The 22,849-nt window shown below is 38.1% G+C and overlaps 1 protein-coding gene across 6 annotated transcripts in view; it reads left to right on the forward strand.

Annotated features, from left to right (window-relative positions):
• Nucleotides 1-22,849, forward strand: part of SUGCT (succinyl-CoA:glutarate-CoA transferase) — a 337,967-nt gene that overhangs the window by 121,328 nt on the left and 193,790 nt on the right. For all 6 annotated transcript variants that reach the window (XR_008821583.1, XR_008821584.1, XR_008821582.1 and 3 more), the window contains exons 10-11: nt 4,235-4,306; nt 10,166-10,263. Coding sequence is in view for 3 of the 6 variants with exons in the window: in XM_056337264.1 (XP_056193239.1) it covers nt 4,235-4,306; nt 10,166-10,263 (170 nt within the window). In the remaining 3 variants the exon portion in view is untranslated. The remainder of the gene's footprint in view (nt 1-4,234; nt 4,307-10,165; nt 10,264-22,849) is intronic.

Raw genomic sequence — 22,849 nt, forward strand, 5'->3', positions numbered from 1 at the left:
AACTTCATGAAATTCCACAAGGGGAAGTACAAAGTCCTGCACATGGTAGGGAATAACCTCACACATCAGTACAGACTGGGGGCTGACTGGCTGGAAAGCAGCGTTGCAGAAAAGCACCTGGACGTGCTGGTGGACAAAAAACAACATGAACAGTGTGCCCCTGTGACTAAGAGAGCATCCTGGTCTGGATTAGGAGGAGCACTGCCAGCAGGTCAAGGGAGGTGATCCCTCCCCTCTGCTCGGTACTGGTGAGGACAAATAATCAGTGGATCCAGTTGTGGGTCCGCAGTTGGGTCCGCTTCTGGGGTCTGTAGGACAAGGATGTCCTCATGCTGGAGCAGGTCCAGCGAAGGGCCATGAAGATAATTAAGGCCTTGCAACGCGTCTCATACGAGGAGAGGCTGAGAGAGCTGGGACTGTTTATCCTGGAGGAGCAGAGAGCAGGCTCAAGGAGCTCTTATGAATGTGTATAAATACCTGATGGAGGGGAGTAAAGCATCACCATATGTAGCAGCAGATGTTCTGGTTGTTTTGATTTCTGTGTTTTGGATTCGAGTACTGAAAACTGACCTGGACTTTTGATCATTTTATTGGAATTGGCCTATCTTTTTAATTGGTCCCTTACATTTTAAGGTTTTTTGTGGAATCAACATGCAAATTGAAACATATGCAAAGATATTTACATATGGTTGATGATTGCCATAGCATATATAGGCTTAAAATTCATAAAGCAGGCAATAAACACAGGAGATTGGTGGTCTTTTATTAACATCATCAAAGCTGGCAAATTTTGAAAGACTGTTGACTTAGAGCAGTGCAAAGACCGGATAGTTTGGCCTTACATTATCTCAGCAAGTCTTTGCTTTGATAATAAACTAAGGTTAAGTTTGGCCTGCATCCTTATTTTATGGTCTATGTGGCATTTTTAGGATACTTGTAAGCCACTTAGAACATTTCTGAAGGTGGATAGAGTTTATTTTTCATGCGTTTAGGAAGGTTAAAATGTTTCAGTGCACAAAGTGGCTCAGGTATACACAGTGTCCTAGGATCAAATTTGCAAAAGTGCTGAGTATTAATGAGGTCCTGTAACATCCGCTAGTTGGTGTGAGGTGTTGACGTATGCACACTGAACCTTGAGACCTGGCTTTAGACATGCGTATGCTGATGTCATGTGCTATATCTTGTCAATGTGAACTTACAGATTATCTTCTAAGAAACCCTCCAGCTTTTTACACCATACTGAAAAGCTACACCTTTAGATGCTCGCAGTCTATCTCTGCTTTTTCCATAGATAACACATGGACTAATTTTTTTTTCTGGTTTTTGTTTCCTGTCTTCACTGAGTCATGTCCCACTGCTCAGGATACCACAGGGGAGCAACAGGTTAAATCATGCTCATGCTCTCAAGAATCTTATCAGAAAGCCTCATTCTTCAGAAAAAGGGGAAGGCAAAAAAGACTTTTGCCTTGTGTGTGTAGTGCCTTTTATTGCACTAATGTGAAATGATTCGAAGTGATGGACAGGAGTTTTATCAAAACAAAATCTCATTAAAATCTGTCTGCACTTTGCCCTTACTGTCCTTTGTATAATAAGATTGTGAAGCTTTCTGTGACCAGACAGTAACCTGTGGTAACCTGTAGTGTGCGTACATTTATGGGTGATGAATAAAACCATTGTTATCACCCTTAAATGTTGGCATCAATATTGTGCTAATAACATTTGGAAGTTTCTGCTTTATCAGCAGCAATGACTGGCAAATAATCAGCTGTTTTGTAAAGGGAAGCTTAAAATAGCAGCTGAAGACATTTGAGTTAAGCTTCATGGAAAAAGACACTGCTGCATTTATGATGATACCATTTTTGTTGTGTAAGGATGACATGATTGTTGGTTTAGCTTTTTAGACATACAATGCAATTAAGAATAATCAGTTTTCCCACACATTCCGCAAAGCAACTGAAGCACACATGCTAATAACCAGGCCCTTAAATTCAGAGTGACTTCCGCTGCTGCATGGGCAGCCCACGGGTACAGATGCTGTTCATAGTGGTATGCGGCTATTGTGTCATCACAGTCTCCTTACAGGGATGCAAGCCTCTAAAAAAGTTGCTGATAAATAGTAAACTCTTTAAGACTTGCCCATGCTACAAATTTAAATCTATTTCTGAGTGTGGAAGAAGGGGATCTGTATTTAAGTACATTATATATGTTGTAAGCTTTGCAATCTGTAACAGGTATCCAGACCAGAAGTTTAGAAGAATGTGTAAAAGAATTTCGAATTTGTGTTTACTGGAAGGAGTAAGCGGATACACCAATAAAAACTATTTTGTGTTACATATGCATACGGATACATGTAGTTTTAAACCCATAATTTGTGTGAAATGTGTGTGGCTGGTTTTAGAATTCAGAGCATCAGCAAAGACAGGTCAGGATTTGGGCAGGGTGTTCAGAAAACAGATCTTGCCTGTAACTAAAGGGGGTAAGTTTATATTGACAGTTTTAGTTCATAACTGTTCCTATTAAAAGCCATTTATTTGTGTGTGTGTGTGTGTTGTGTCTTACATATTAGACCAGGCTCTGTCATGATTGTTCTAGACAGAAATCTGCATGAACAGGTATATCTAAAAATGTTTATGCATTCATATACAACTTTCTTTTCTTTATTCTTTCCCCCATTTTCCTTTTTGGAGCATGAATGTGCAGTACCTTTATATTATGTGTTCTTCTAGACTTTTACTGTATTGGGGCCAAATCAGTGGGACTTTTTTGCATGCTTGGGACTAAATATTTATTGAATTTCATCTTTGCTTGCTAAGAATCTTAGACTGAAATGCTTAATTAAATGTGTGAAAAATAAACAGCTCAACTTTATCACTGACCAATACAGTTTGCCAAGAAATGAAATAGCGAGAGCAAACGAGTGATATCCTAACTATGACATACAGTTACTTGCATTTCAGTGGACATGATTTTCCACATATGATTTTAAAGCTTTGACTATACCAGATGGTAAAATAATTGGAGTGTGGATGTAGTTGTATCTGTATGAAAGATTGAAAGTTGGAATAGTATATTCCTGTTTGTGAAGAATAAGCCACAGTAGCATGAGAAGACATTTTATTATCAAAATGTTCCTGTACCAGGGCTTGTATTTGTGTGTTGTGTAACCAAAATTTCCAGTAAGAATTCATACCTTTAGATCAGGACGTGATAGCTCATAGAAAAATTGATTTCTGTGAATTGAAGATGAGTTTTATTCTCTGCAAGAAAGTCTTGCCAGGCCTTGTCACCATTAGCGCTACCAGCCTGTGCTGGCCTATTGTACTGAAGTCAAATGAATACCGAAATAATTTTTCCCAAATGCTTCCTAAAACTGTGTTTGTAAAATGTATGACTGAAACTTGTAGAAGGGAGAGGTGTGGAGGAAAGGGGAATCCACATGCATTATCCAATTTTAGAAGATGCCCTGACACAGTGGTAAAAATTGAGGATGATACCAATTACAGATTTATTTTGTTTTCCCCTATGAAAATTTAGGTGGAGATGTTTTAGACTGAAATGAAAGGTGGTTAGTTATGTCCTACCCAGTGAAATGTTCTGTTCAACATGAAATGTGCCAGTAAGGCCACTGTAATGAAGTCAAAAGAAAAAAAAAATCCTCAAAGCTGGAAAAGAAGTCCCATTTTCTCCAGGAGCTTGATCTTGAGACCATTGACCAAGGAGATAGGTTAATCTTAGCTGAGGAGCCGGAAAGGTGCAGCCTATCCCTTTCTTCCCCATGAGAATCCCTAACTTGTCATTACTATTTGGCAATCATTTTTTTCTTGCGTCTTTGGTCGGGGTCTGTGACACCTCAGTGCAGCTGTCTGCTCTCAGTCAGGCTGAGAGTGAAGATGAATAAATAACTCCTGGCGAGTAAGTGTTATCCTGGTAAATCCTTCTCCATCCTTGTGAGCGTGGGACACATTTGCAAAGTTTCAGGCTGCTTCAAGACGTGTTTTTTAGCAAATAAACTCTTGACCAAGATAAATTCTCAACTCTAGAAGAACTCTAGAAATCAAAAGGGCTGCATCCATCCTTGTCGGTGACTTGGAGCCACTTTTATAGAACTAGAGACTGGGTCTGAATGGAAATGTTTAAGGAAGTAATTTGAACATTATGTATAAAATTTTTGCTCTAAGATGTGCTACTACTTTATAGTTTAGCTACAGCTTATCACCTATCTTTGTTCTTCCAGGCTTTTAAGACCAAGGATGGGTACCTTGTGGTGGGAGCTGGAAATGATCAGCAGTTTGTCACTGTGTGCAAGGTAATGGCATGTTGGGCAATGGTACAGAAATGTCTAATAATTTCCGTTCTGACTAGGAAAATAATTACTGATTGCTTCTTAATTACCCCCCTCCTTTTTCTTTTCTTTTTTTTTTTTTTTTTTTTTTTTTTTTTTTGTGAAAATAAGTTATGCGTATAAATTCTAACCCTGGGTTTCTGGCTGGTAGTTTAGGGGACTTATTTGTGTTCTGTGCTTTGTTTCTGTACTCAGAACACCTCAATTCCCAAATCTGTAGGTGCTGAACCCCTTTTGAAGTCACTGAAACTGCACAGCTAATTAGCTAAAAAATGAACAAGCTAACAGCTTCCCAGTTCTGGAATGGTGAATGTCATGGAAATCACACTGGTGCCTTTTTCAGAAAGAAACGTGACATTGTTTCTCCATAAACTACATGGTAGGCGCAGCTATTCACAAGGCAAGACTATGGGATGGATGGTTCTTGGGCCACTTTAATCGTCAGCCGAGTGCATTGTCCTTCTGAACACTAGTGTGGGCTGGTCTGTGCTCACAAAGAAACTTGCAGACTTCTTAGAAAAGAAATACTACAGGGCTGTGGGCTGACTTTGGAGTGGTGCAGAGGTACAATGTTGAAGAAAAAAAATCTTCAAACAGGAAAGCTGCATTCAAAATCTGGTATCTTCATTATTTTGGACTGAAGGAACATGATGCTGGCAATTCTTTTTTCACAGGGGATGGCTTGGAAAGTTGTAAAATAATTTTGGATTTTTCACGTGCTCTTTTCCTTTTGTTTTAATATGTGGAATTGCTGTCCCCTGGACAGTGAAAACATTTTAAGAGAAAGGAGTGGTTGTAGGCAAAAAAATATTCTAAGTAAAGTGTAGCAAAGTTCCAGACAAAAGACCCCAGTAACGTGTAAGCTGGGACAAGAGAAGTTTTGTGTATAGCATTAGGCAGCATTTTTTAAAATCGGATTTCTACCTTTCTCCTGCCATTATGTTTTTTCTCTGGGAACTTGGATGCTTAACCTAAATTAATCACGCCCAGGAAACTGAGAATTATTTTTCTCCATTTGTTCATGTTCATGTCAGACATTTCACATTGCCACGGATGTTCACAACTAATGACTGGAGCATGCAGTAAGAAGGCAGTGCTGTTGTGCTTCTCTCTCAGTACCATTTGGGGTACGTATCCCCACCTTGCTGTCTGGAGGGGTCTGGTTTCACTTGCTTGAATCCAGTCTCTCAGTAAGTAACCAGTTAACCTCATCAAAGTTTGCTCAGTGGGTTTTCTTCAAACAGGCGTCCAGTCACTGCGGTGCGATCATTATCTTAATGTGAATGAAGACTAACGACTGAATGCCTACCTGCCGAAACACAGTGTTATCCAAGACTCATTGTCTCATAAAGGGAATCTTTCCAGGAAGCCCCAGTACATAGCTGTGAATGTCTTCTCGGTGCTTTATTGCCTGAAGAATTGTGTACCAAACACTGGTCATCCTGCCATTCTTGAGCAAGGCAGAGCTGAAGATATGGCTCAGTAGGGGCTGACACCATGGTGTGAGCCAGAAAGCACTAAAAATTCAGACCATGCATTCATCTCACTTTAGGATGCACCTGAAAGACTTACGATGTGACTCATTGCTACATTTGCCCTCTTTAATTAGTAGAGAGTGGATGGTACCCCAGAAGATGAGGCAATGTTTCTATGATTTGTGTTACCTCAGAATCTGTAGGACTAGAATTGAGGGAGGTGAATATTGGCCCTAGTCTGCAGGCTGGTGATTTTTTGTTTCATCCTTATAATGGTGTTCTGGTATTTTTAGAATTGAAAGTAGGAGGTACAGAACATGGGAAAATGATGATTGCTTGCACTCAAAGGGATTAAAAACCCAGAAAAAATAGTTCCAGTTTTGGGTAATTGATAAAGCCTTGTTGCAGCCAGCTAGTTTTGATAGTGCTGCGACAATTGCTGCCCTGTGTGAGGCTTGAACGCAGGACCATCAGATTGTGACACTGAGTGTAATTAATGAGCGGTGACAGCAGTGATGGCTGTGCCGGGGGACACTGGAAGTTTTCAGTGGTGACAGCGGTGCCCAATGTAGACGAGACAGGCGGGGATAGCCTGTGATCCAGATCACGTTGAGATAGGCGGGAAGAGCCTGGGGATCCAGATCAGACACCGGTAAAGGTGAGCGGTTGGGATCAAAGAGAAGGAAGCCTGACTGCCGTGGAGCCAAGAGACTGAGGGTAATGGGTGGTAGCAGCGGAGTGCACGGCCAGACGTGGCAGCGGCCCATGTGGCGGGTCCAGAGTGGGTCTGGCTTGACAGCGGTGATGGCTGTGCCAGGGGAAGGCGCAGGAGCAGCGTGGTGCCACAGGCGGCTCCTGCCGCTGCTGCTGCTGGTGCTCAGCCTGGCGATATTCTTGCTGGCATTTATGTGCTCGTTGAAGGTGTATCCACTCACAGAAAAAATGGGCAACCATGAGGATGTTGAGAAGCTTGTTAAAAGTAATGTATTAGTGCTGTATTCTGAATCTGCTGCTGCAAGCTCACTCAGGTTACTGTCCGATGTGGCCCAGGAGGTGAAAGGACGAGGTACTATAAGCTTATCAGAACCCCCCTCTGAAGAAAACAAAAGCCCAGATGTCAAGAAAGCAGATGAGAAGAAAGGTGATCAGCCCACAGAAGCTGAAAAGCCCAAGATAGAAGTGAAGAAAGAATATGTGTATGAGTTCAGGGACAAATTGTATGGACTGTATGGGAAGTTTATTTGTGAAAAGGTTGTGGTGATTGTTAAATACATAAGGCATGAAATGTTAAGAAGAAAAAGAAAATAGTTCAATGAAAAGTTGTCTGGACTGTATGAAAAGTTTATTTGTGAAAAGGTTGTGATGATAAAGCCTTGTTGCAGCTGGCTAGTTTTGATAGTGCTGTGACAGGTAATGGTTATTTTTCTATAAACCAGTCATCGTGTTTGTTTTTAAAAAGAACAGTCTTTTTACTGTTGTCGAGTTATTGTAAGTATGGATTTGGGCCGTTACATTGCCCAGAAGCAGTGTGATGTGGAAGCCAGTGGAATGCTGTGGAACCCGTTGGAGGTGCGCTCTGTGCTAAGTCAAAGGTGATTTGGAACTTCAAACACCATGAAGGGGGAGAGCCAGTAAAGGAGAAGAGGACTTTATTACAGGAAGGCTTGCAACACCCTGTAAATACAGAGACTGCAAACTCAAACTTTGGAATTGCCATTAGAGAACCTTTCTGAGATGAGATGGTGCTAAAAATACATGCTGTATGGAAGCTGGTGCCCTGAAGACACGTACTCTAGAGATGTAACAGCTGGCTCAAGCTGTAAACAATTGCAGACTTTCTGCTTCAACCATATCTTTTCAGGCAAGCAGAAAGAAAAAAACCCTAGAATAATTCACTGTGATATTTTCAAATTCAATGACAACTAACTGTAGCTTGTTTGGGGACTTGGATAAATGCAGAAAAACTTTATAACACTGCTGGCTGAAGTGCATTTCATAGTGGTCGAGTGTTACAAAAGCATGCCCTGCTGTGTGGCTGCTTTGGTATAAATGGGAAAACTGGGCAGGAATCTTCAGAAGGCTGAACTTTTGCGTACAGCAAAGGAGAGTACAAATAGGTTTGCTAGTGTGGTGGGACAAAACACAGACAGCGTGAATTCTGAATGTGCACCTTAGAGCTTGAAGGAGGCCTCGAAATGGAGAACAGCAGTTTCAGTGCAAATGATCACAGTGAAATAAAATAACAGTGGCAGCGTGATGCAAAAAGATGAATGGGACATTAATGAATAAGTTCTCAAAGCTGCATTTGTTAGTCATGAAAAGATTAAGAACAGAGATAGAAACTTCCTTACAACAGGTGGACATTAAGTTAAAGCTGAAGTCAGTAATGCTAATTAAAACAGTAGAGTGAGCAACTCCATATAGTAATTTTTCATTTAACTCATCAAATGGAACCACAGTTTTCTGATTAATTTCTTGTTTTTTTAATCTCTCATAAATAAAGTATTCACTATAATTTATTTTGAACAACCTTGCATGATTTTTTCTATAAAGCAGTGATTTGTAACTCCAAATAACAGTATTAAAATGAGAGATAATTTTAAGGGGGTACCAGTATTATTGTTACACTTTCAGATAGGGAAGGAAGAACATTTCCTGAAACTGAATTCTGATGTGTTAGTGATTTTCATAGATTAGGTTGTATAAACATTGAAGGAAAAGAAAATGTGCTGTGCATTGTTGATGGAAGATGCTAGATGGTGTTTTGTGTTACCTTGTAGACAAAAATCTGCAGAAAAGTTACATAATATAGCCATTGTTCAAAATAATTTACTGATACCTCAGGTTCCATATTTAGTTTTGTCACCAGATGACAACTACATCAAAGGTGATTATCTGTTTTGAATATCTCTAGGTATCTGTTTTGCTAATGGTTTTATGCCATCAACAGCTGTTCACTCAGAAGGGAAGCCATGCCCTTATTCGCTCCAGTGAAGCGAGGAGACATTAAATGATAGTGGCCTTGGTGTGAACCGATCTCAGGGGAATTAGGAGAAGTTTACGTTTGAGGTAACCATCAGAGAGATTGACGCCATTCTATTTATCACTTACATGTGGTAGTACATAGGCATATGGATTAAAGGAGCAATTGAATGTGTTAATAAAACAAAACTCCATTGAGGATGGCTAAATACGTAGAAAACAGCTCCAGCTCTGAAATGCCCTAATCTGAAGAAGGCTGGAGGCTGGATGGGTTTAAAGGAAATATCATATGTACTGGCCCTGTTCTTAAGCTCTTCCTAAGCATCCGCACTCAGCCAGAGGCAGATACAAGATGATGGGCTATAGGGACTTCAGCACTGAGCCAGTACTGGTTTTTGTAAGCCATCGTGGAAATGGCCCTGTAACAAAATGTAGCATGTTATAGAATGATTATAGGACTCATTGTAAGACAAATTGATCTTGGCTGTGTGTTAGTGAGTACAAGTACATGAAGAATATGTGACGGTCTCTTTCTTTGTAAGCTTCTATTCTGCCTCCCTCTGTAGCTGATGTTACTGGGATATTTTTTATTGTATTTGGAAAGCACAACTCATTCTGCTTATTTATGTTATGTAGCATAAACAGATAAATTGTGTAGTAAGTATTGATTGTCCACACAGCTACTCTGTCTCATAAATGCTTCTACAAAATTCTAAGACTTGTTCCCCACGTTTAATTCCCTTTGTAGTATAATACACATTGTCTTTGCATTATGGTTACATTTCTAATGTGCCAGGTAGGAGTTACATATAGAAGATATATTTCTCCTTTCTTAGAGGTTATACCACCATTTTTTTAATTATTTTTTGGAAGAAATCATAAAGAAAAACTATGGCATTTTAATAGAAAAGCACCTTTTCATTATTTTTTTTTTGTTTGTTTTTTTGACAGAAATTACTGAAGTGGAAATAAATATTCTTAGACATAGCTTTTTCTCATTCTAGGATATGAAGTACAGTCATATTTCTTATTCTGTGACATGTAACTTTTAGTGCAGGATAATCCCACAGATCTCATGGTAATAACTTACAAACTTTTTTGTGTTGTACAATAATAATTTCTCCTAGCTAATGGTGAAAGCTATAAACTAAGATTTGGATCTTCAGTTTAATTTCTGTCTTTTTCTGTACTTGTTATGTAACATTAACCAGGAGGCATTATCTTGTCTTAATTTCCTAATCCGTATTAAAAGATTAATGAGAAGTGGGGATTTTTGGAAAGCTATCTTAAATCGGTAATGAATTTCCTTAACTATATAAATATCTCCTGCCAAGCACATTTCTTACTCACCTTTATTTTTACTTAGATCCTGAATCTGACTGAAGTTAGTAAGGATTCCAGATACAAAACTAATACACTCAGAGTCCAGAACAGAAAAGAGCTTATTGACATATTGTCAGCCAGGTAAGTTAATTACAAGGGAAGAAATGACATTTAATCTGTTAATGCAAATAGTCATGTACAAGAAACTCTCATCATGTAAAAATTTTACTTCATTCTTTTGAAATACTTTATTTTTTAAAAGAAATATTGAGAACTCTTATTGGTGTTAAGTACACTGCCTTGTGCACACAGACTTTAGTGTGGGTCAGCAAGAAGCCAAACCACAGATTTAAGTTTTCAGAAACCATTTTAATTTATTTTTAACCATTAACTTGAATTTTAGTGAAACAACCAGTGCTTTCTGCTTTCCTGGATGAGTGTAACTCTTGGAAATAAAATGCTTGGAGCACCATTTGCTTTTACTGTGACTGGCATTTTAAAGTTTTCACTCAGAGTTGCTGTATCCAAGGGAGTTTCGCTTGATGCAACTCCCTCACTGCTGGTTCTGTATTGTGGTGCTCTGTGCCCCAAATTCCCCCTGGATCAATCCTTTGGAAATCAAAAGAATATATGCTTAGTATTCTACTTGGGAATCATCCTATTAAATACTTTAATTAAAAATTATTTAAGAGGAGGCTCAGGAACCCTTTATTTGAGAGATTAAACTAGCTTAGTTATCTTCCTCATTCTGTTTGAGAAGGCCTTATTTCTGTGGAATGCTCTTCTGTTTAATGGAGGTGATGATAAATTTTTATAACATAAGGAAAAACCTGATCAGTGTAAAGCTATCCAAAGGTGGCAACACTTCATACTTCAAGGGGTAAGCAGAAGAGACAGTGTCTCTACTGTTGTCAGTGATTGAAGAAACAGCACACTATTGTTTCGACACTTGAACTGTATGAGTCTTTGTCAACAAATGTGTAACAATTGTCATTCAAGCAATTTTTGGTATTTTTTTAGAAGCGTTAAGTCAGATGCCTCCCATTTTCATTCCATCTGAGAAGAGTTTCAGTAGCACACCCCTCCCCATCTTCTCAGCCCCACACATTTATTGGATATTGAGAACCAGAATCACCCTGCATTAAAGACTGTACAGAAAGTGATTTTGCCTCTTTCTGTGCACTTGCACTTTTGCCTGTGTCTTACCTGTCCATTTTCAGATGTTCTTCCCCCAGTGAAATACTGAAGTACTAGGTAACTTTGAATTTTCAAATAATTATGGTACAACTGTTCGTGACTAGCTCTTGGAACTTGTTTTTCACTTGCCTTCTTATAACAAATGTATTGTGATAGCACAGATGAACCCATCCATCCTATAAGTTTTAAGCCTTTGAAAGGGAATAGTTACCTTTTGACCTATTCTTGAGCTCTTACATTCTTGACACTTAGCCTTAGTTTCAAAGTGGTTCATGTTGACTGATTGCTTGGAGTTAATTTCATTTAATGTGGCATTTATCTGATGTACTTTGGTACCTTATGAGAATGCTGTTTGGCATCCACAGATAAATTACTTACTAGCTTGTTGCTTGTGGTTAATTTTGAATGCAGGTATTTTGGTTCTTTTTATGAGCAATATCTGAATAAGAAGATAAAAATTCAAGCAACAGTTGTTTGAATGAATTGCCAGATTTCTATTATTTTTTTTTTAGATCTGTTGCTATTAGTTCATCAGATTACCTCATTGCTCTTTCAATTACTGCTTTAGGTCTTTTTTGTCAGAGTTTATGTTCTGTTTTATTAGCATTGTTTAGGCTGAATTTCTGTGTAATTTATGTGCATGTATGCACATTATGTGACTATGCATACTTCTGGAGCAGACATTTCCAATAGTATTTTGTTATGTCATATTATTTTGAATTCATCTGGCATTCTGCTTTAAAACGCTGACTATAACAAACACCTTTGGCATTCTAATGGAGGTTGAATATGTTTCCGTATGCATTCCATGGTAACTTTGCTTTTGTTCACTAATGCACAGTTGTTTGTAAAATTATATGTGTTTCATTTTTTAAGTTACTTAGAGAATTAAATTAATAGCTTCTCAGTGCTGAAAAATGTCAACCCTTGAGAAATGAAGGGAAATGACAAAATAGTAATGGCAGAATTTCACTGAAAAATACCTTAATTAAATCACTGATTGCCTGGTAGCATTGCAGCTTCCAGCACATGAAACCTAAGGTGCCTTACTTGGAAAGAAACACCTGCAGACCCTTCCATTCACTTGCTATATGTGCACTGCTATCCACCTCAAAATGAATTTGTAGAGAAATGAGCTGGAGCAGCTTAGAAGAGTTGTGATTTTCTTGACATATATTCTACTACAGTCCCTTATGTTGATATGAGCCCCTCCTTTGTGTGGTGGAAGTCAAAAAGACACATGAAAGTCCTTTAAGGATTAAGTCAGCCATTCATCCATGTCTCAGTTTGATGCTGTGCCAGGCAGGTTGCATACAACTTGAGGCAAAGCAGTTTTTTTGCAGTGATGTTGCAGTGGAAAAAGTCAGCAAACTTGTTTGCTGTGCCAGGCTGAGCAATAAAAAGCAGGTAAAAAATTGCACCTGTGTATAGGAATCTAGTGATTCGTAAATGTTCCTTCTCTTTTGTATGGAAGTATGGATTATGATTTGAAACATAAATTATGGTCTTGTAGTGAAATCCTTTGAGAGTGTTGCTGCTCATAAGGCCAGTGAAAAGATTCACGGATATGGTCTGTGTCTCAGCATCTCAACAGTAATTGGGGTGACTAGAAGCACACGAGAGGAAACATATAGTTTTGTTTCCTTCCCTTTTCCCCAACCTCTTCACTGCCGTTTTCAGTTTATACATCCTTCCTTTTCCACCAAGTCATTGGTATTTTAAGCACTTGGTACTCTTTTCTTTTCTTTTTTTTTTTTTTTTTCTTAAAGATTTTATTTTAAGATACTTGGTACCCTGCAGTTGCTTGCATGTATCACTGCTCTTGCACAGTAGATACATGCACACTTTTTTCCCAAGCTGTTGAAGCTGTTATAATCTTATTAAGCTGAGGTGCCACCAGAGCCTAGAGTAGGCTTCCATTGACCTATCTAACCTGTCCCCTTCCTCTTATCTCTTTTGAACTATTTCCAGAGGTGTGACTTACCTTTTCCTATTTTTCTTAATTTTCAAAATGAGCTAACTGCAATTCAGTCTAACTTCTGAGCACTTAGTAAGTGCATGAAGAAGGATTCTTAACCTCCTTCTCTTAATGAAAAGGATTTGCTAGGTTTTATTGAGGAATAGAAGATGTTCAGACCTACTCAAAGGGTCAGGAACTCCCTGAAGTCTTGAGCATTTAATTTGCTGCATGTGTGTAGCTGAAATTTTTAAAAATGTCTGATCTCTGAATATCAAAGAGACAGCTGATGCCTTTCATTTGCTAGGGTAAATGTTAAGAAATTGAGACATGCTCACCACAGTTTTATTCTAGATGTGTGCACAAAAGGAACATTGGTACAACTGGTCAATGTTAAGGAATGCTGTTTTTTTTAAAAAAAGGCTGTAACTTGGGAATTCTTGACTCAAATGACCTCTAATTTAGGTCAGTAATTCTACTCACCACCTGCAGTAACCATGCCAGATTTCAAGGCAGTTAGATAAGCATGGGGATTATATAGCACTTAGAAGAAATTGACCTTTAAACAGAAGACTTTTCAGAAAGGTGTGAAATGACCTATTCATCACAGTCAGATGTCCAGAGCTGAGTGAGAATGCAAGATGGAGATGTATATGGCTTGAGACATAAATATAGCTTGAAACAACAGCTCCGAGAGGTGTGAATTACTCCATTTCAGGAAGAATTTCCTCATCCTCTGTCTTCCCTGACAGAAATGAAGAATGAAGCACATCTATCCTTAGCTCCCAGCTTGCTGTCTCCTTACAACATCTCAACTCCCTCTGTAAGGGCACACATGAAAGTGGGGGCAGGGGGGAGATCCAGTATGGGAGGATAAATTCTTACATCCACAGAGATTGTCAGATCTCGATAAAAGCAACTGGGAAGTAGACCACTCCGGAGCGGTATGCTGCTTCCAGGAGACCCAGCTCTCACACTGGGGCAAGAGGAGGGAATTACAAAAACCCATCCCATATGTCTTGAGAGGGGGAGTATTCTTCAGTTCTGTCTTTTGTGGGGGAATAAGTACAGTGCTGCAAGGACCACTAAGTCATAGGATATTCACAGGGAAGAAGATCATAGTCCTATGGAATATTTTGTACTTGCTTTGCTACTGGTGATGTTGTCCCTTTCCCATCTGTGGTCCTCTCCCTGCTATGGTCTTTTTTTCCTGTCCCCATCATCTTCCTCCATCTCCTATGGCTCCCCCAGCTTCTTACTTCCTCTCTCTTCCCCCACTGCTGACATTTGCACATCTACTATATTTGCTTTACAAAAAAGGAAGTTTTGGTGCCTTCTGTATCTTCCCCTTTTCTTGAGGTTACATTTCCCCCCAAAGACAACAAGGCCAAACTCTGACAAAAGCAAATTGCCTCTGAATGCCTGCCTGCCTTGGGTGTGTGCCAAGAGCCAAATTTAAAATGACCCTACCTGGGTGGAGGTCAGGTTCAATGGCTACTACCGAGGCCCCTGAGACTCCCAGCTCATGTGAGAACTGACAGACTACAGAGCACTCTGTTTTTTACGTTTCCAGTGGAAACCTCTCGTTTGTGAGTGAGATGTACATCTATGCAAGAGAACCAAGTTTTAATTGCTGCGTGTCCCCCCACCCTGCCTCCCTTCCACTTTTCTTTTTGCTTCTTCTGGAACAGAATTGTACCAGGCACAATGTGGATTATTTTGTATGTGTATATATACATACATATGTATATATATGCATACAGGCATCAAGACATACAATATATAGCATGCGTGTGAAATTTGAGATGCATCTGTGCAAAAGCTGGTGTGATGCTACTTTAAGAGAAGCTTTGAGGAAGGGTGCTTAATCTGTTGACCTCCTTCCTGAAATTACCCCACAAGTTGAATGTTAATTCTACCCTGCACCTCAGTAATACAGGCACATTTTAAGACAGCGCAGCTCAGCGCCTACGCCAAGGTGCTTTGGGAAATTAACCTGTAAACGCAACATAGCGTGTGGGTTCGTATGAGTGCAGGGGGAAAGGGAATAGCAGACGTGCCCTCGGCCTTTAAAGTGAAGCAGCTCAGCCAATGAAGAACACATAAATTCGTCATGATTAGTGCTCCTGCAATTATAACTGAATTATTGTAGACTTAAAATCAGAAGTGCTGGGGCTGGAAACGATTCAGAGTAGAACTACTATTCCTAGCACTAAAATTTTAAAGCCCTTATTCTTGACAATGTGCTACAGCTGCATGTTGCATATGTAAGTGTGAGTGGAAAAGGAATGAGCAGGAAGGAAGCACAGAGGAACCTGATCCTCAGTTAATGAGATCGTTTCTGAATTGTTTCCACCTCATAACAGAAGAGGAGGGCACCTAAAGGGGAAAGTGTATTGTAAAAATGTTTAATTTGCCTGATGAAGAGCACTGTTAAATTCACACTTGTTGAGACACACCCGGTCTCTGTAAATCTCCTGCCCCATCCCCACCATTTCTTTTTCTAAACCAAGAGCCTTGCAGACTGAAGTCCCCGTTGATAACATTACGGGAATGAGCACCTGGTTGTTTACTGCTTCCACAACACAGGTGTCTGAAGGTTGAAAGATAATTGACTTCACTGTGGCACAGCTGGGAGTTTTACTTTCCCTGGTCACCCACCTCACCATCAGGGCACAGACGGTTGAGCTGTGTGGGCATCAGCTGCTGAACTGCCCAAGTTCCTTTAAAAGCTTTGTTTTAAGTTGTTGGTAGTTTTATGTTGACTTCTGTGTATGTAGCTGAGGTCCATCCAAAATATCTCAGACATCTGATTTTTGGACTGGGTAAGCTAATGTGTATTTTCTTTGTTCTTTTCTCACCATTTAATAGCCTCTAAGCGTTTTCATCCGTTTGTGAAGTTTCAAGGTCCTTCCTGAAGAGGAATTTGCTATCTTTTTTGTGATGACATACATTACTGGCTACAAGGCTGCTGAAATCAAGGGAGATCTTTTCACTGATTTTTTTTGAATGAGCTTTTTGACCTGACCCTTGTTAGCTCTTTACTTCCCTTTAGTAATTAAAAGAACAGCAAAAAAATCAACATAGCTTTCCATTATTCTCAATGTGCTTTTACTGATGTGTGTTTACCTAGCTGATTTTCAGTTAATTTGTGCTTCCTTTGTCCTAACTATAGAAGTTAAAGTCCTTCTGCTTATATGAGAAAAAGAAAGGCTTGAGGAAAGGAGCACATTTCTAATGTGTGTAGTCTAATCTACCTGAATCCAAAAAGAACTAGTTCTGGAACATGCTGGATTTGACTACTCAGGAGCCATAAGAAACGCATTTTACAATCTGGATATGTTTTCTGCTCTCTGTTATGCTATTTCTTAAAATTAATTTATGGTTTTAAAACAGCATGCAAAATTTCTTAAAGGAACATGAATGTTCATTCTTCTCTAGCACAAGTTCTGCACACAAAGGTGAACTATTTATTAATACATCTTTTAAACTGGTAAAAATATTTAAAGTGTACAGAAATATAAAACAAGTTCTGCTGTGGATTTGTGGTACCTACAAATATCTGGACTGTACTTTATGTAGCTATCACTTACAATCTACTAAATGTGACATCTTTTAAAGTAGTTGACGTATCCATCAGCCTAACATGTCAGTACAATCACGTTGACCCTGAAGATTTCAAGAGTCTGTTGTGGTTTGCTGAGTGATTAATCAATAACCAAGAGGAGACTAATTAGACACTAACACAGAGATGCTTACAGACTATTGAGTAAATACTATAGTATTCATTTTGAAAACTCTAATTGCATATTTACTGTACACTAAGGGATAATGATCCATTATTTGAATTTTCCAAATAAGTATGTTTTATTACTTTGTATAGTATCTTCCATAGATGCTACTGTAAGAAACCGTACAAACTATTTTAATGAGTTAACTACCATTAAAGAGATGATTAGTACTGGAGAGAGAAAATATTGTAGATATTTGGAAGTAAATATAGTGTTGATAGAGAAAACCAGTGCAAAAACCATAACGCAAGCTCATGTTATGCTAGAAAACACAAAAATGTTATTGTGGACTTTAGCAATAACACAGGAGGTTTTTGTGATTGCATGTGAAAAGCTACTACTAGATGTTACTGTTCCATCTGCATTTGTTAGCTGTTCAAATTACTTCTGCAAATTTAATTGCCATAAGCCTCCTACAGAAAAAAAAGCAGTATTTTGCTTCAGTAGTTCTAAACTTTGTGTGGAATTGGATGGTTTTATCCATTAGAGAAACATGGATGCCCTTCCACAGAAGTTGTAGCAATGATTGAAGGTTTCCCAGGAGACATGGAAAATGGGATATATGCAAAGAATGCACACAAAGTAGGTTCATTCATGCTTTAGAAGTCTTTATTTCATTGAATAACAGAATATTTCATAATGAAAGGAACACAGTTTGCATCAATAATGAACAGGATGAGAAACTTTGTACATTTTAATAGAACTTGAGTATGTTTCTAACTCATTAAAACCATTTCATCCAACTTGTGCAAGTCAAGCAGATACTCTATTTTTGCAATCAATGATCCATTCTCTCTTTTTTTCTTTCTAATTAGAATTTGCTAGAAAGCAGAAGGGGGTTTAGGTCTTGAGTTTTAAGAAGGAAAACTACACTTGTGGTTTGTGTAAGGATATAAGGTGTAAGTCCTTTCTATTTGATGTTTGGACTGTTGGAGGTTATTTCTTACATTGTGCTGTAATGTTTTTTTATTAATTTACTGAGTGCGTAGTTTAAATGAAAGACACTGTATTTAATGTTGACTGCTAGATTTACGAATTGAAGAAAAATACATTTAGTTGGAGTTCTTCCCATGAAATAACGTTTCAATTACCGCAGCTCGTGCTACACTTTCTCTTCTTATAATATTGTTAAGCATTAAATATCTTCAATGTTAAATGTTTCAGAATCTGATGCCTCATTTCAACATTGCAACCTCAGTAATTTCATTGGTGCTGTGTAATTCAGTGCAGAGGTGGCTCAGAGTACTGCTTAAAATGCAAATAAGGCATTGTGGAACTACTACCTCTCTTATTGAAGTAAGCCTTAGTACAGGCTTTGCAGTAAAGATCCTGGGAATGGGGTTGTTCTCCATTGGGGTGCATATACTTTTTTCAGAGGTACTTTTTGGAAAGAGCCTGCATCCAAGCTTCATGCCAAAGTCTAGTACAGTAAAAGTAAATTCTTTTGAACTTCTAAAATACTGGTAATAACTGTAAAAAGCTAAGCTAAGGTTTTAAATGATTCTACAAATAAATCAGACAATTTAAATGACATTTTGTATGATTATATCTATAGCAGTTTGAATGGTTTAGATGGAAAAGGGACTCATCTGGAACCATATGAAGCTGTAGTGTGAATCACATGGTTGAGCTCTCCTACAGCCACTGAGTATCATTGAGGTTCCATGGACAGATAAAGATTCATTTGCAAGTGTCATGCTTCAGAACTCAGATGCTGTACAGCCTTTGGTGTTTTTTTGTACTAGATTCAGTTTGGAAGATGAATTGTTGTTTAGCCTTGCATGTGTGTCCATCAGTGATTTTATGTATGTATAGAAAAATTACTTTTTTCCCCACTGAAGGACAGCAGATGACATTGCAATTTTTTTCAGTTAAGAAAAGGAAATTATATACTAAGTAGGATATTTATTAAAGACAATATCAAATCATAGAAAAAAGTTTAAAAATAACTGTTAAGGGGAAAAGGATTGACTAGGCCTTGTAAATTCCTGATGATAGAGCTTTCCATTTTCAGGAGAGAATTTCAGTCTTTTGTTCTCTTGGAAGATTTTGTTGAAGGCCTTGACTTGATATTTTTAGAGCGCTGAGCATGATATCAATTCATACCTACAAACCTAAACATCAACCCTTTACTATAAGGAAAGCTTATGGTATTTGTTTGTGTAAGTGCTATTAAAAATTATGTGTAGATGAAAGGAATGATGCATACAGGTCAGCAAAAAAAGAAAAAAATAAATTCAGGGGTTGTGTAGCTGACACCAGAGAGGTAAACTTAGACAGTTTTTTATACATGCCTTATGGAAAAGGATTGACTAGGCCTTGTAAATTCCTGATGATAGAGCTTTCCATTTTCAGGAGAGAATTTCAGTCTTTTGTTCTCTTGGAAGATTTTGTTGAAGGCCTTGACTTGATATTTTTAGAGTGCTGAGCATGATATCAATTCATACCTACAAACCTAAACATCAACCCTTTACTATAAGGAAAGCTTATGGTATTTGTTTGTGTAAGTGCTATTAAAAATTATGTGTAGATGAAAGGAATGATGCATACAGGTCAGCAAAAAAAGAAAAAAATAAATTCAGGGGTTGTGTAGCTGACACCAGAGAGGTAAACTTAGACAGTTTTTTATACATGCCTTATCTTTTATCAGATTTTGAAACAGTATTTCTCCCTTAATGCTGTACAACAGATATTAGAATATATAAACCACAACTGAATGAATCAAATAGTTTCATGCTACTGCTCTCAAAATCTGAATAATAGATCTTTTATTGTCAGTGCTGGTGATCTGTTTTGTTTTTAAACAGTTTGCTTAACAATATGCTCTCAACAGCTTCTTTTTACCACAAATAAAGGAAGCTAGTCTACATCAGATTTAGGTCAAGGGTTTAAATTTCAAGAGAAAATGCCACATGTCTCCTTTGAGAGTGATAGAATGTGGTATTTTACACCTTTGATTGAGTTTAAAGCTTTTGGGAATTCTCTCCAACCACCAATAAATAAATTAATAAGTAAAACTAAGGCAATTGTTAGGTCCATTCAGAAGAAGTATTTTTTAAAACAGAACATCACTGGTTTTCTACAAAATTGTGGTAATATTTTCTGTCTGTGATGTATGAAGGAAAAATCTAAACAGAAGATAAAACTTCAGAAATTCATATACCCCACAGAAATTTTGCAAAACGTGCTCTCACTTCACTGTATTTTGAGTCACTGGTAATAATGTTACTGAAGAAGAAGGTATGCCTCAAATATTATTCATATTTACCATGACATCAGGAAGTAGCGTATTGATTATACAGATGTAGATAATTGCCACTCCTGTTGAAAAGACTACTTTTTCAGATGGTTCTTTAAATCCAAAAGTTACTTGCTTTTTTAAACTCGGGGGGTGGGGGTGGGGATATTTATAAACTCTCTCTTAAAAAGAAGTACAAGGAACATAACAAGCAGGGCCTTTTCATTACTAATAGATCAGGGGAGTGATGCAACAAATATTAAGAATCACAATAATTTCTAAGTGATGGTCTTAAGCACCATGGTTATAATGCTGAGTCTGAGAGTCCTCTTGTAGGTGTTCTGTCTTTCGTTAGAAACGAGACGGTAGTGGAGGCTGAGGTGTCAGAAAAAGTAGTAGCTGAAAAGAACCTTCTAATTTATAAAAAGGGAGTCAGTGGGCCATGAATTATGAAGCATTTCTGGAGAGAAGTGTCTCAGTTGCTAGCAGAGAACAGCACAGTTGTATATGAAAAACTGTTTCCCATCAGTTATTGGTGTTATTTATGTGGATCATATTTACACTGTGCAGTAGTTTGAGCCCCAAGCCTTAGTAACAGAAAGCTATGAATAACTACGATATATGGATTATGAGAAGTGTTGCCCAACAGAGTGTACCAAAGGGAAATACAAATTATATGTTAGATTAATATAATGCTTTCCTAATGGCTGCAGTTGCTGAGAAAGGAAGGCTCTCTACCTCTCTATAGTTACCTTCCCCCCCGCCCCATTTTCCTGTAATGTACCTGGTTCTAGGTATGGTCAGCAATAGAGTACTAAATTAGATAGACCCTCAATGTGTCCAAGAGTGGCGTTATCTTTACGGCTGACTACATCTTTACCATGAAATAACTGTAATATTCAATGGAGTGTATAACTGAACAGCACAATAATCTTGTATCAGTTTTCTTTAGAAGTGATCCTTCGTTATGTTTCATTTCTTTGGAAGTGATGCTTCATTTTATAATACAGTTTGTACTGTTAAAGCCTTTTATTTTGTTTTTTCTGGTTTATTGTTCCTTTTATTCTACTAGTATTATTTGCTAACTTCACATGTCTTCAGCAGGAGTAAAGCTTCTATTTTTGAGGAAGGGTGGTGCTAAACTTGCATTTTCTTACCCATTTAGAGCACAAAATGCATTGGGTATCAGGATTTATTCACTCAAAGCTTGTTCCTTCCTGCACAGGGAGAAAGACATTAACTGTGAAGCTTGGATCCATTCCTATGCCATATAGCTAATATACCTGTAACTTGTCACCATCACTGGTTTTTGTATTTGTATATCACTGGTTTTTCTGAAGTTTAAAAGTAGCACAAAATACTTTGCAGCCAATCCCTGCATATCTACAAACAGAAGTTTGCAAAGTTTGATTTTGGACTGATCTAGGAACTTTTGTGCTTTTTCTTTATTAACTTTGTCAGAAAATGAAGGGTTGGGTTTTTTTCATTATAAAAAGCTAGAGCTGAAGCTGAATGTTACTGTTGTTGTTCTGGATAGTGCTTAGGGAACTCCAAACTGGTGAGCTACAGAATACCAGTAATTGAGTGTCCCTTGTCAAGGTTTCTATTAATTTCATTTCCATCAGGTCTTGAAATCACATCTAATTCATTTTCAGTGTTATGCATATCATGGAGTAGATCTTTCCTTTCTAATAATCTGGTAGACCTCTGTGTGGTTTTCCTTCATGAAACTTAAGATACAATCTCCATATAATTTTACCTTTGATTCAGAATCCCAGACAGCTGCAGAAAATACCATCTCTCAGTGACCACTATTGCTTCAAGAGTGTTTTGTTCATGTACTGGGTAGGTGAGGAAACAAAAAGTATATAGCAAAGGAGGGGAAGTAGAGTGGTGCTACCAGTTATGGGGTTGAACGCTTAGAAAGAAATAAACTGAGCTTTTTGTATGTGATACAAAGAGATGGAGCTCTGTGTTCACTGGCGTAGGCACAGTGTATATACGCTGAACTGGATGTCCTTAGGATAGGTTATACAATCGTACAAAAAATATATGCGATCAATGTTGTTATCTGACCAGAAAATGTGGCTATTAATCCTGACGTATGTTTTGGATGTAATGGAGGAAAAAGTGTGGTGCTTGACATCAGCTTTTAGTGAGTGGTGCCGTGTGTGAGACGCGTACCCACATTAGATCTATCTTTTTGTTGTTAAATATGTATATAAAAGAAAACAAATGTGAAGGACATTGGTGTAAATAAAGACTGGAGGAAACCCATTGATTCTTATTTGAAACTGCTGATAAATTTAGCTTGGCTAATCATTGCTGGATTTCTTCATATGATCAGATAGAAATAGAAGTCAGTTCTTCCCCCTATGTCTTTGGGTTTTGCATGTCTAAAGAACACGTGTAGTACATTTTCATTATGTTAATCATCGCCCGGGAAGAAATCGGTGGGGAAGAGTATGAAAGCAGTGAGAGACAGAGAAGAGATGTGTTTTTATGAATCTGAAAGACTGGAGTTGAAACCACATGCTCCTTACT

The sequence above is a fragment of the Falco biarmicus genome, chromosome 4, assembly GCF_023638135.1.
Source record: "Falco biarmicus isolate bFalBia1 chromosome 4, bFalBia1.pri, whole genome shotgun sequence".
NCBI lineage: Eukaryota > Metazoa > Chordata > Aves > Falconiformes > Falconidae > Falco > Falco biarmicus.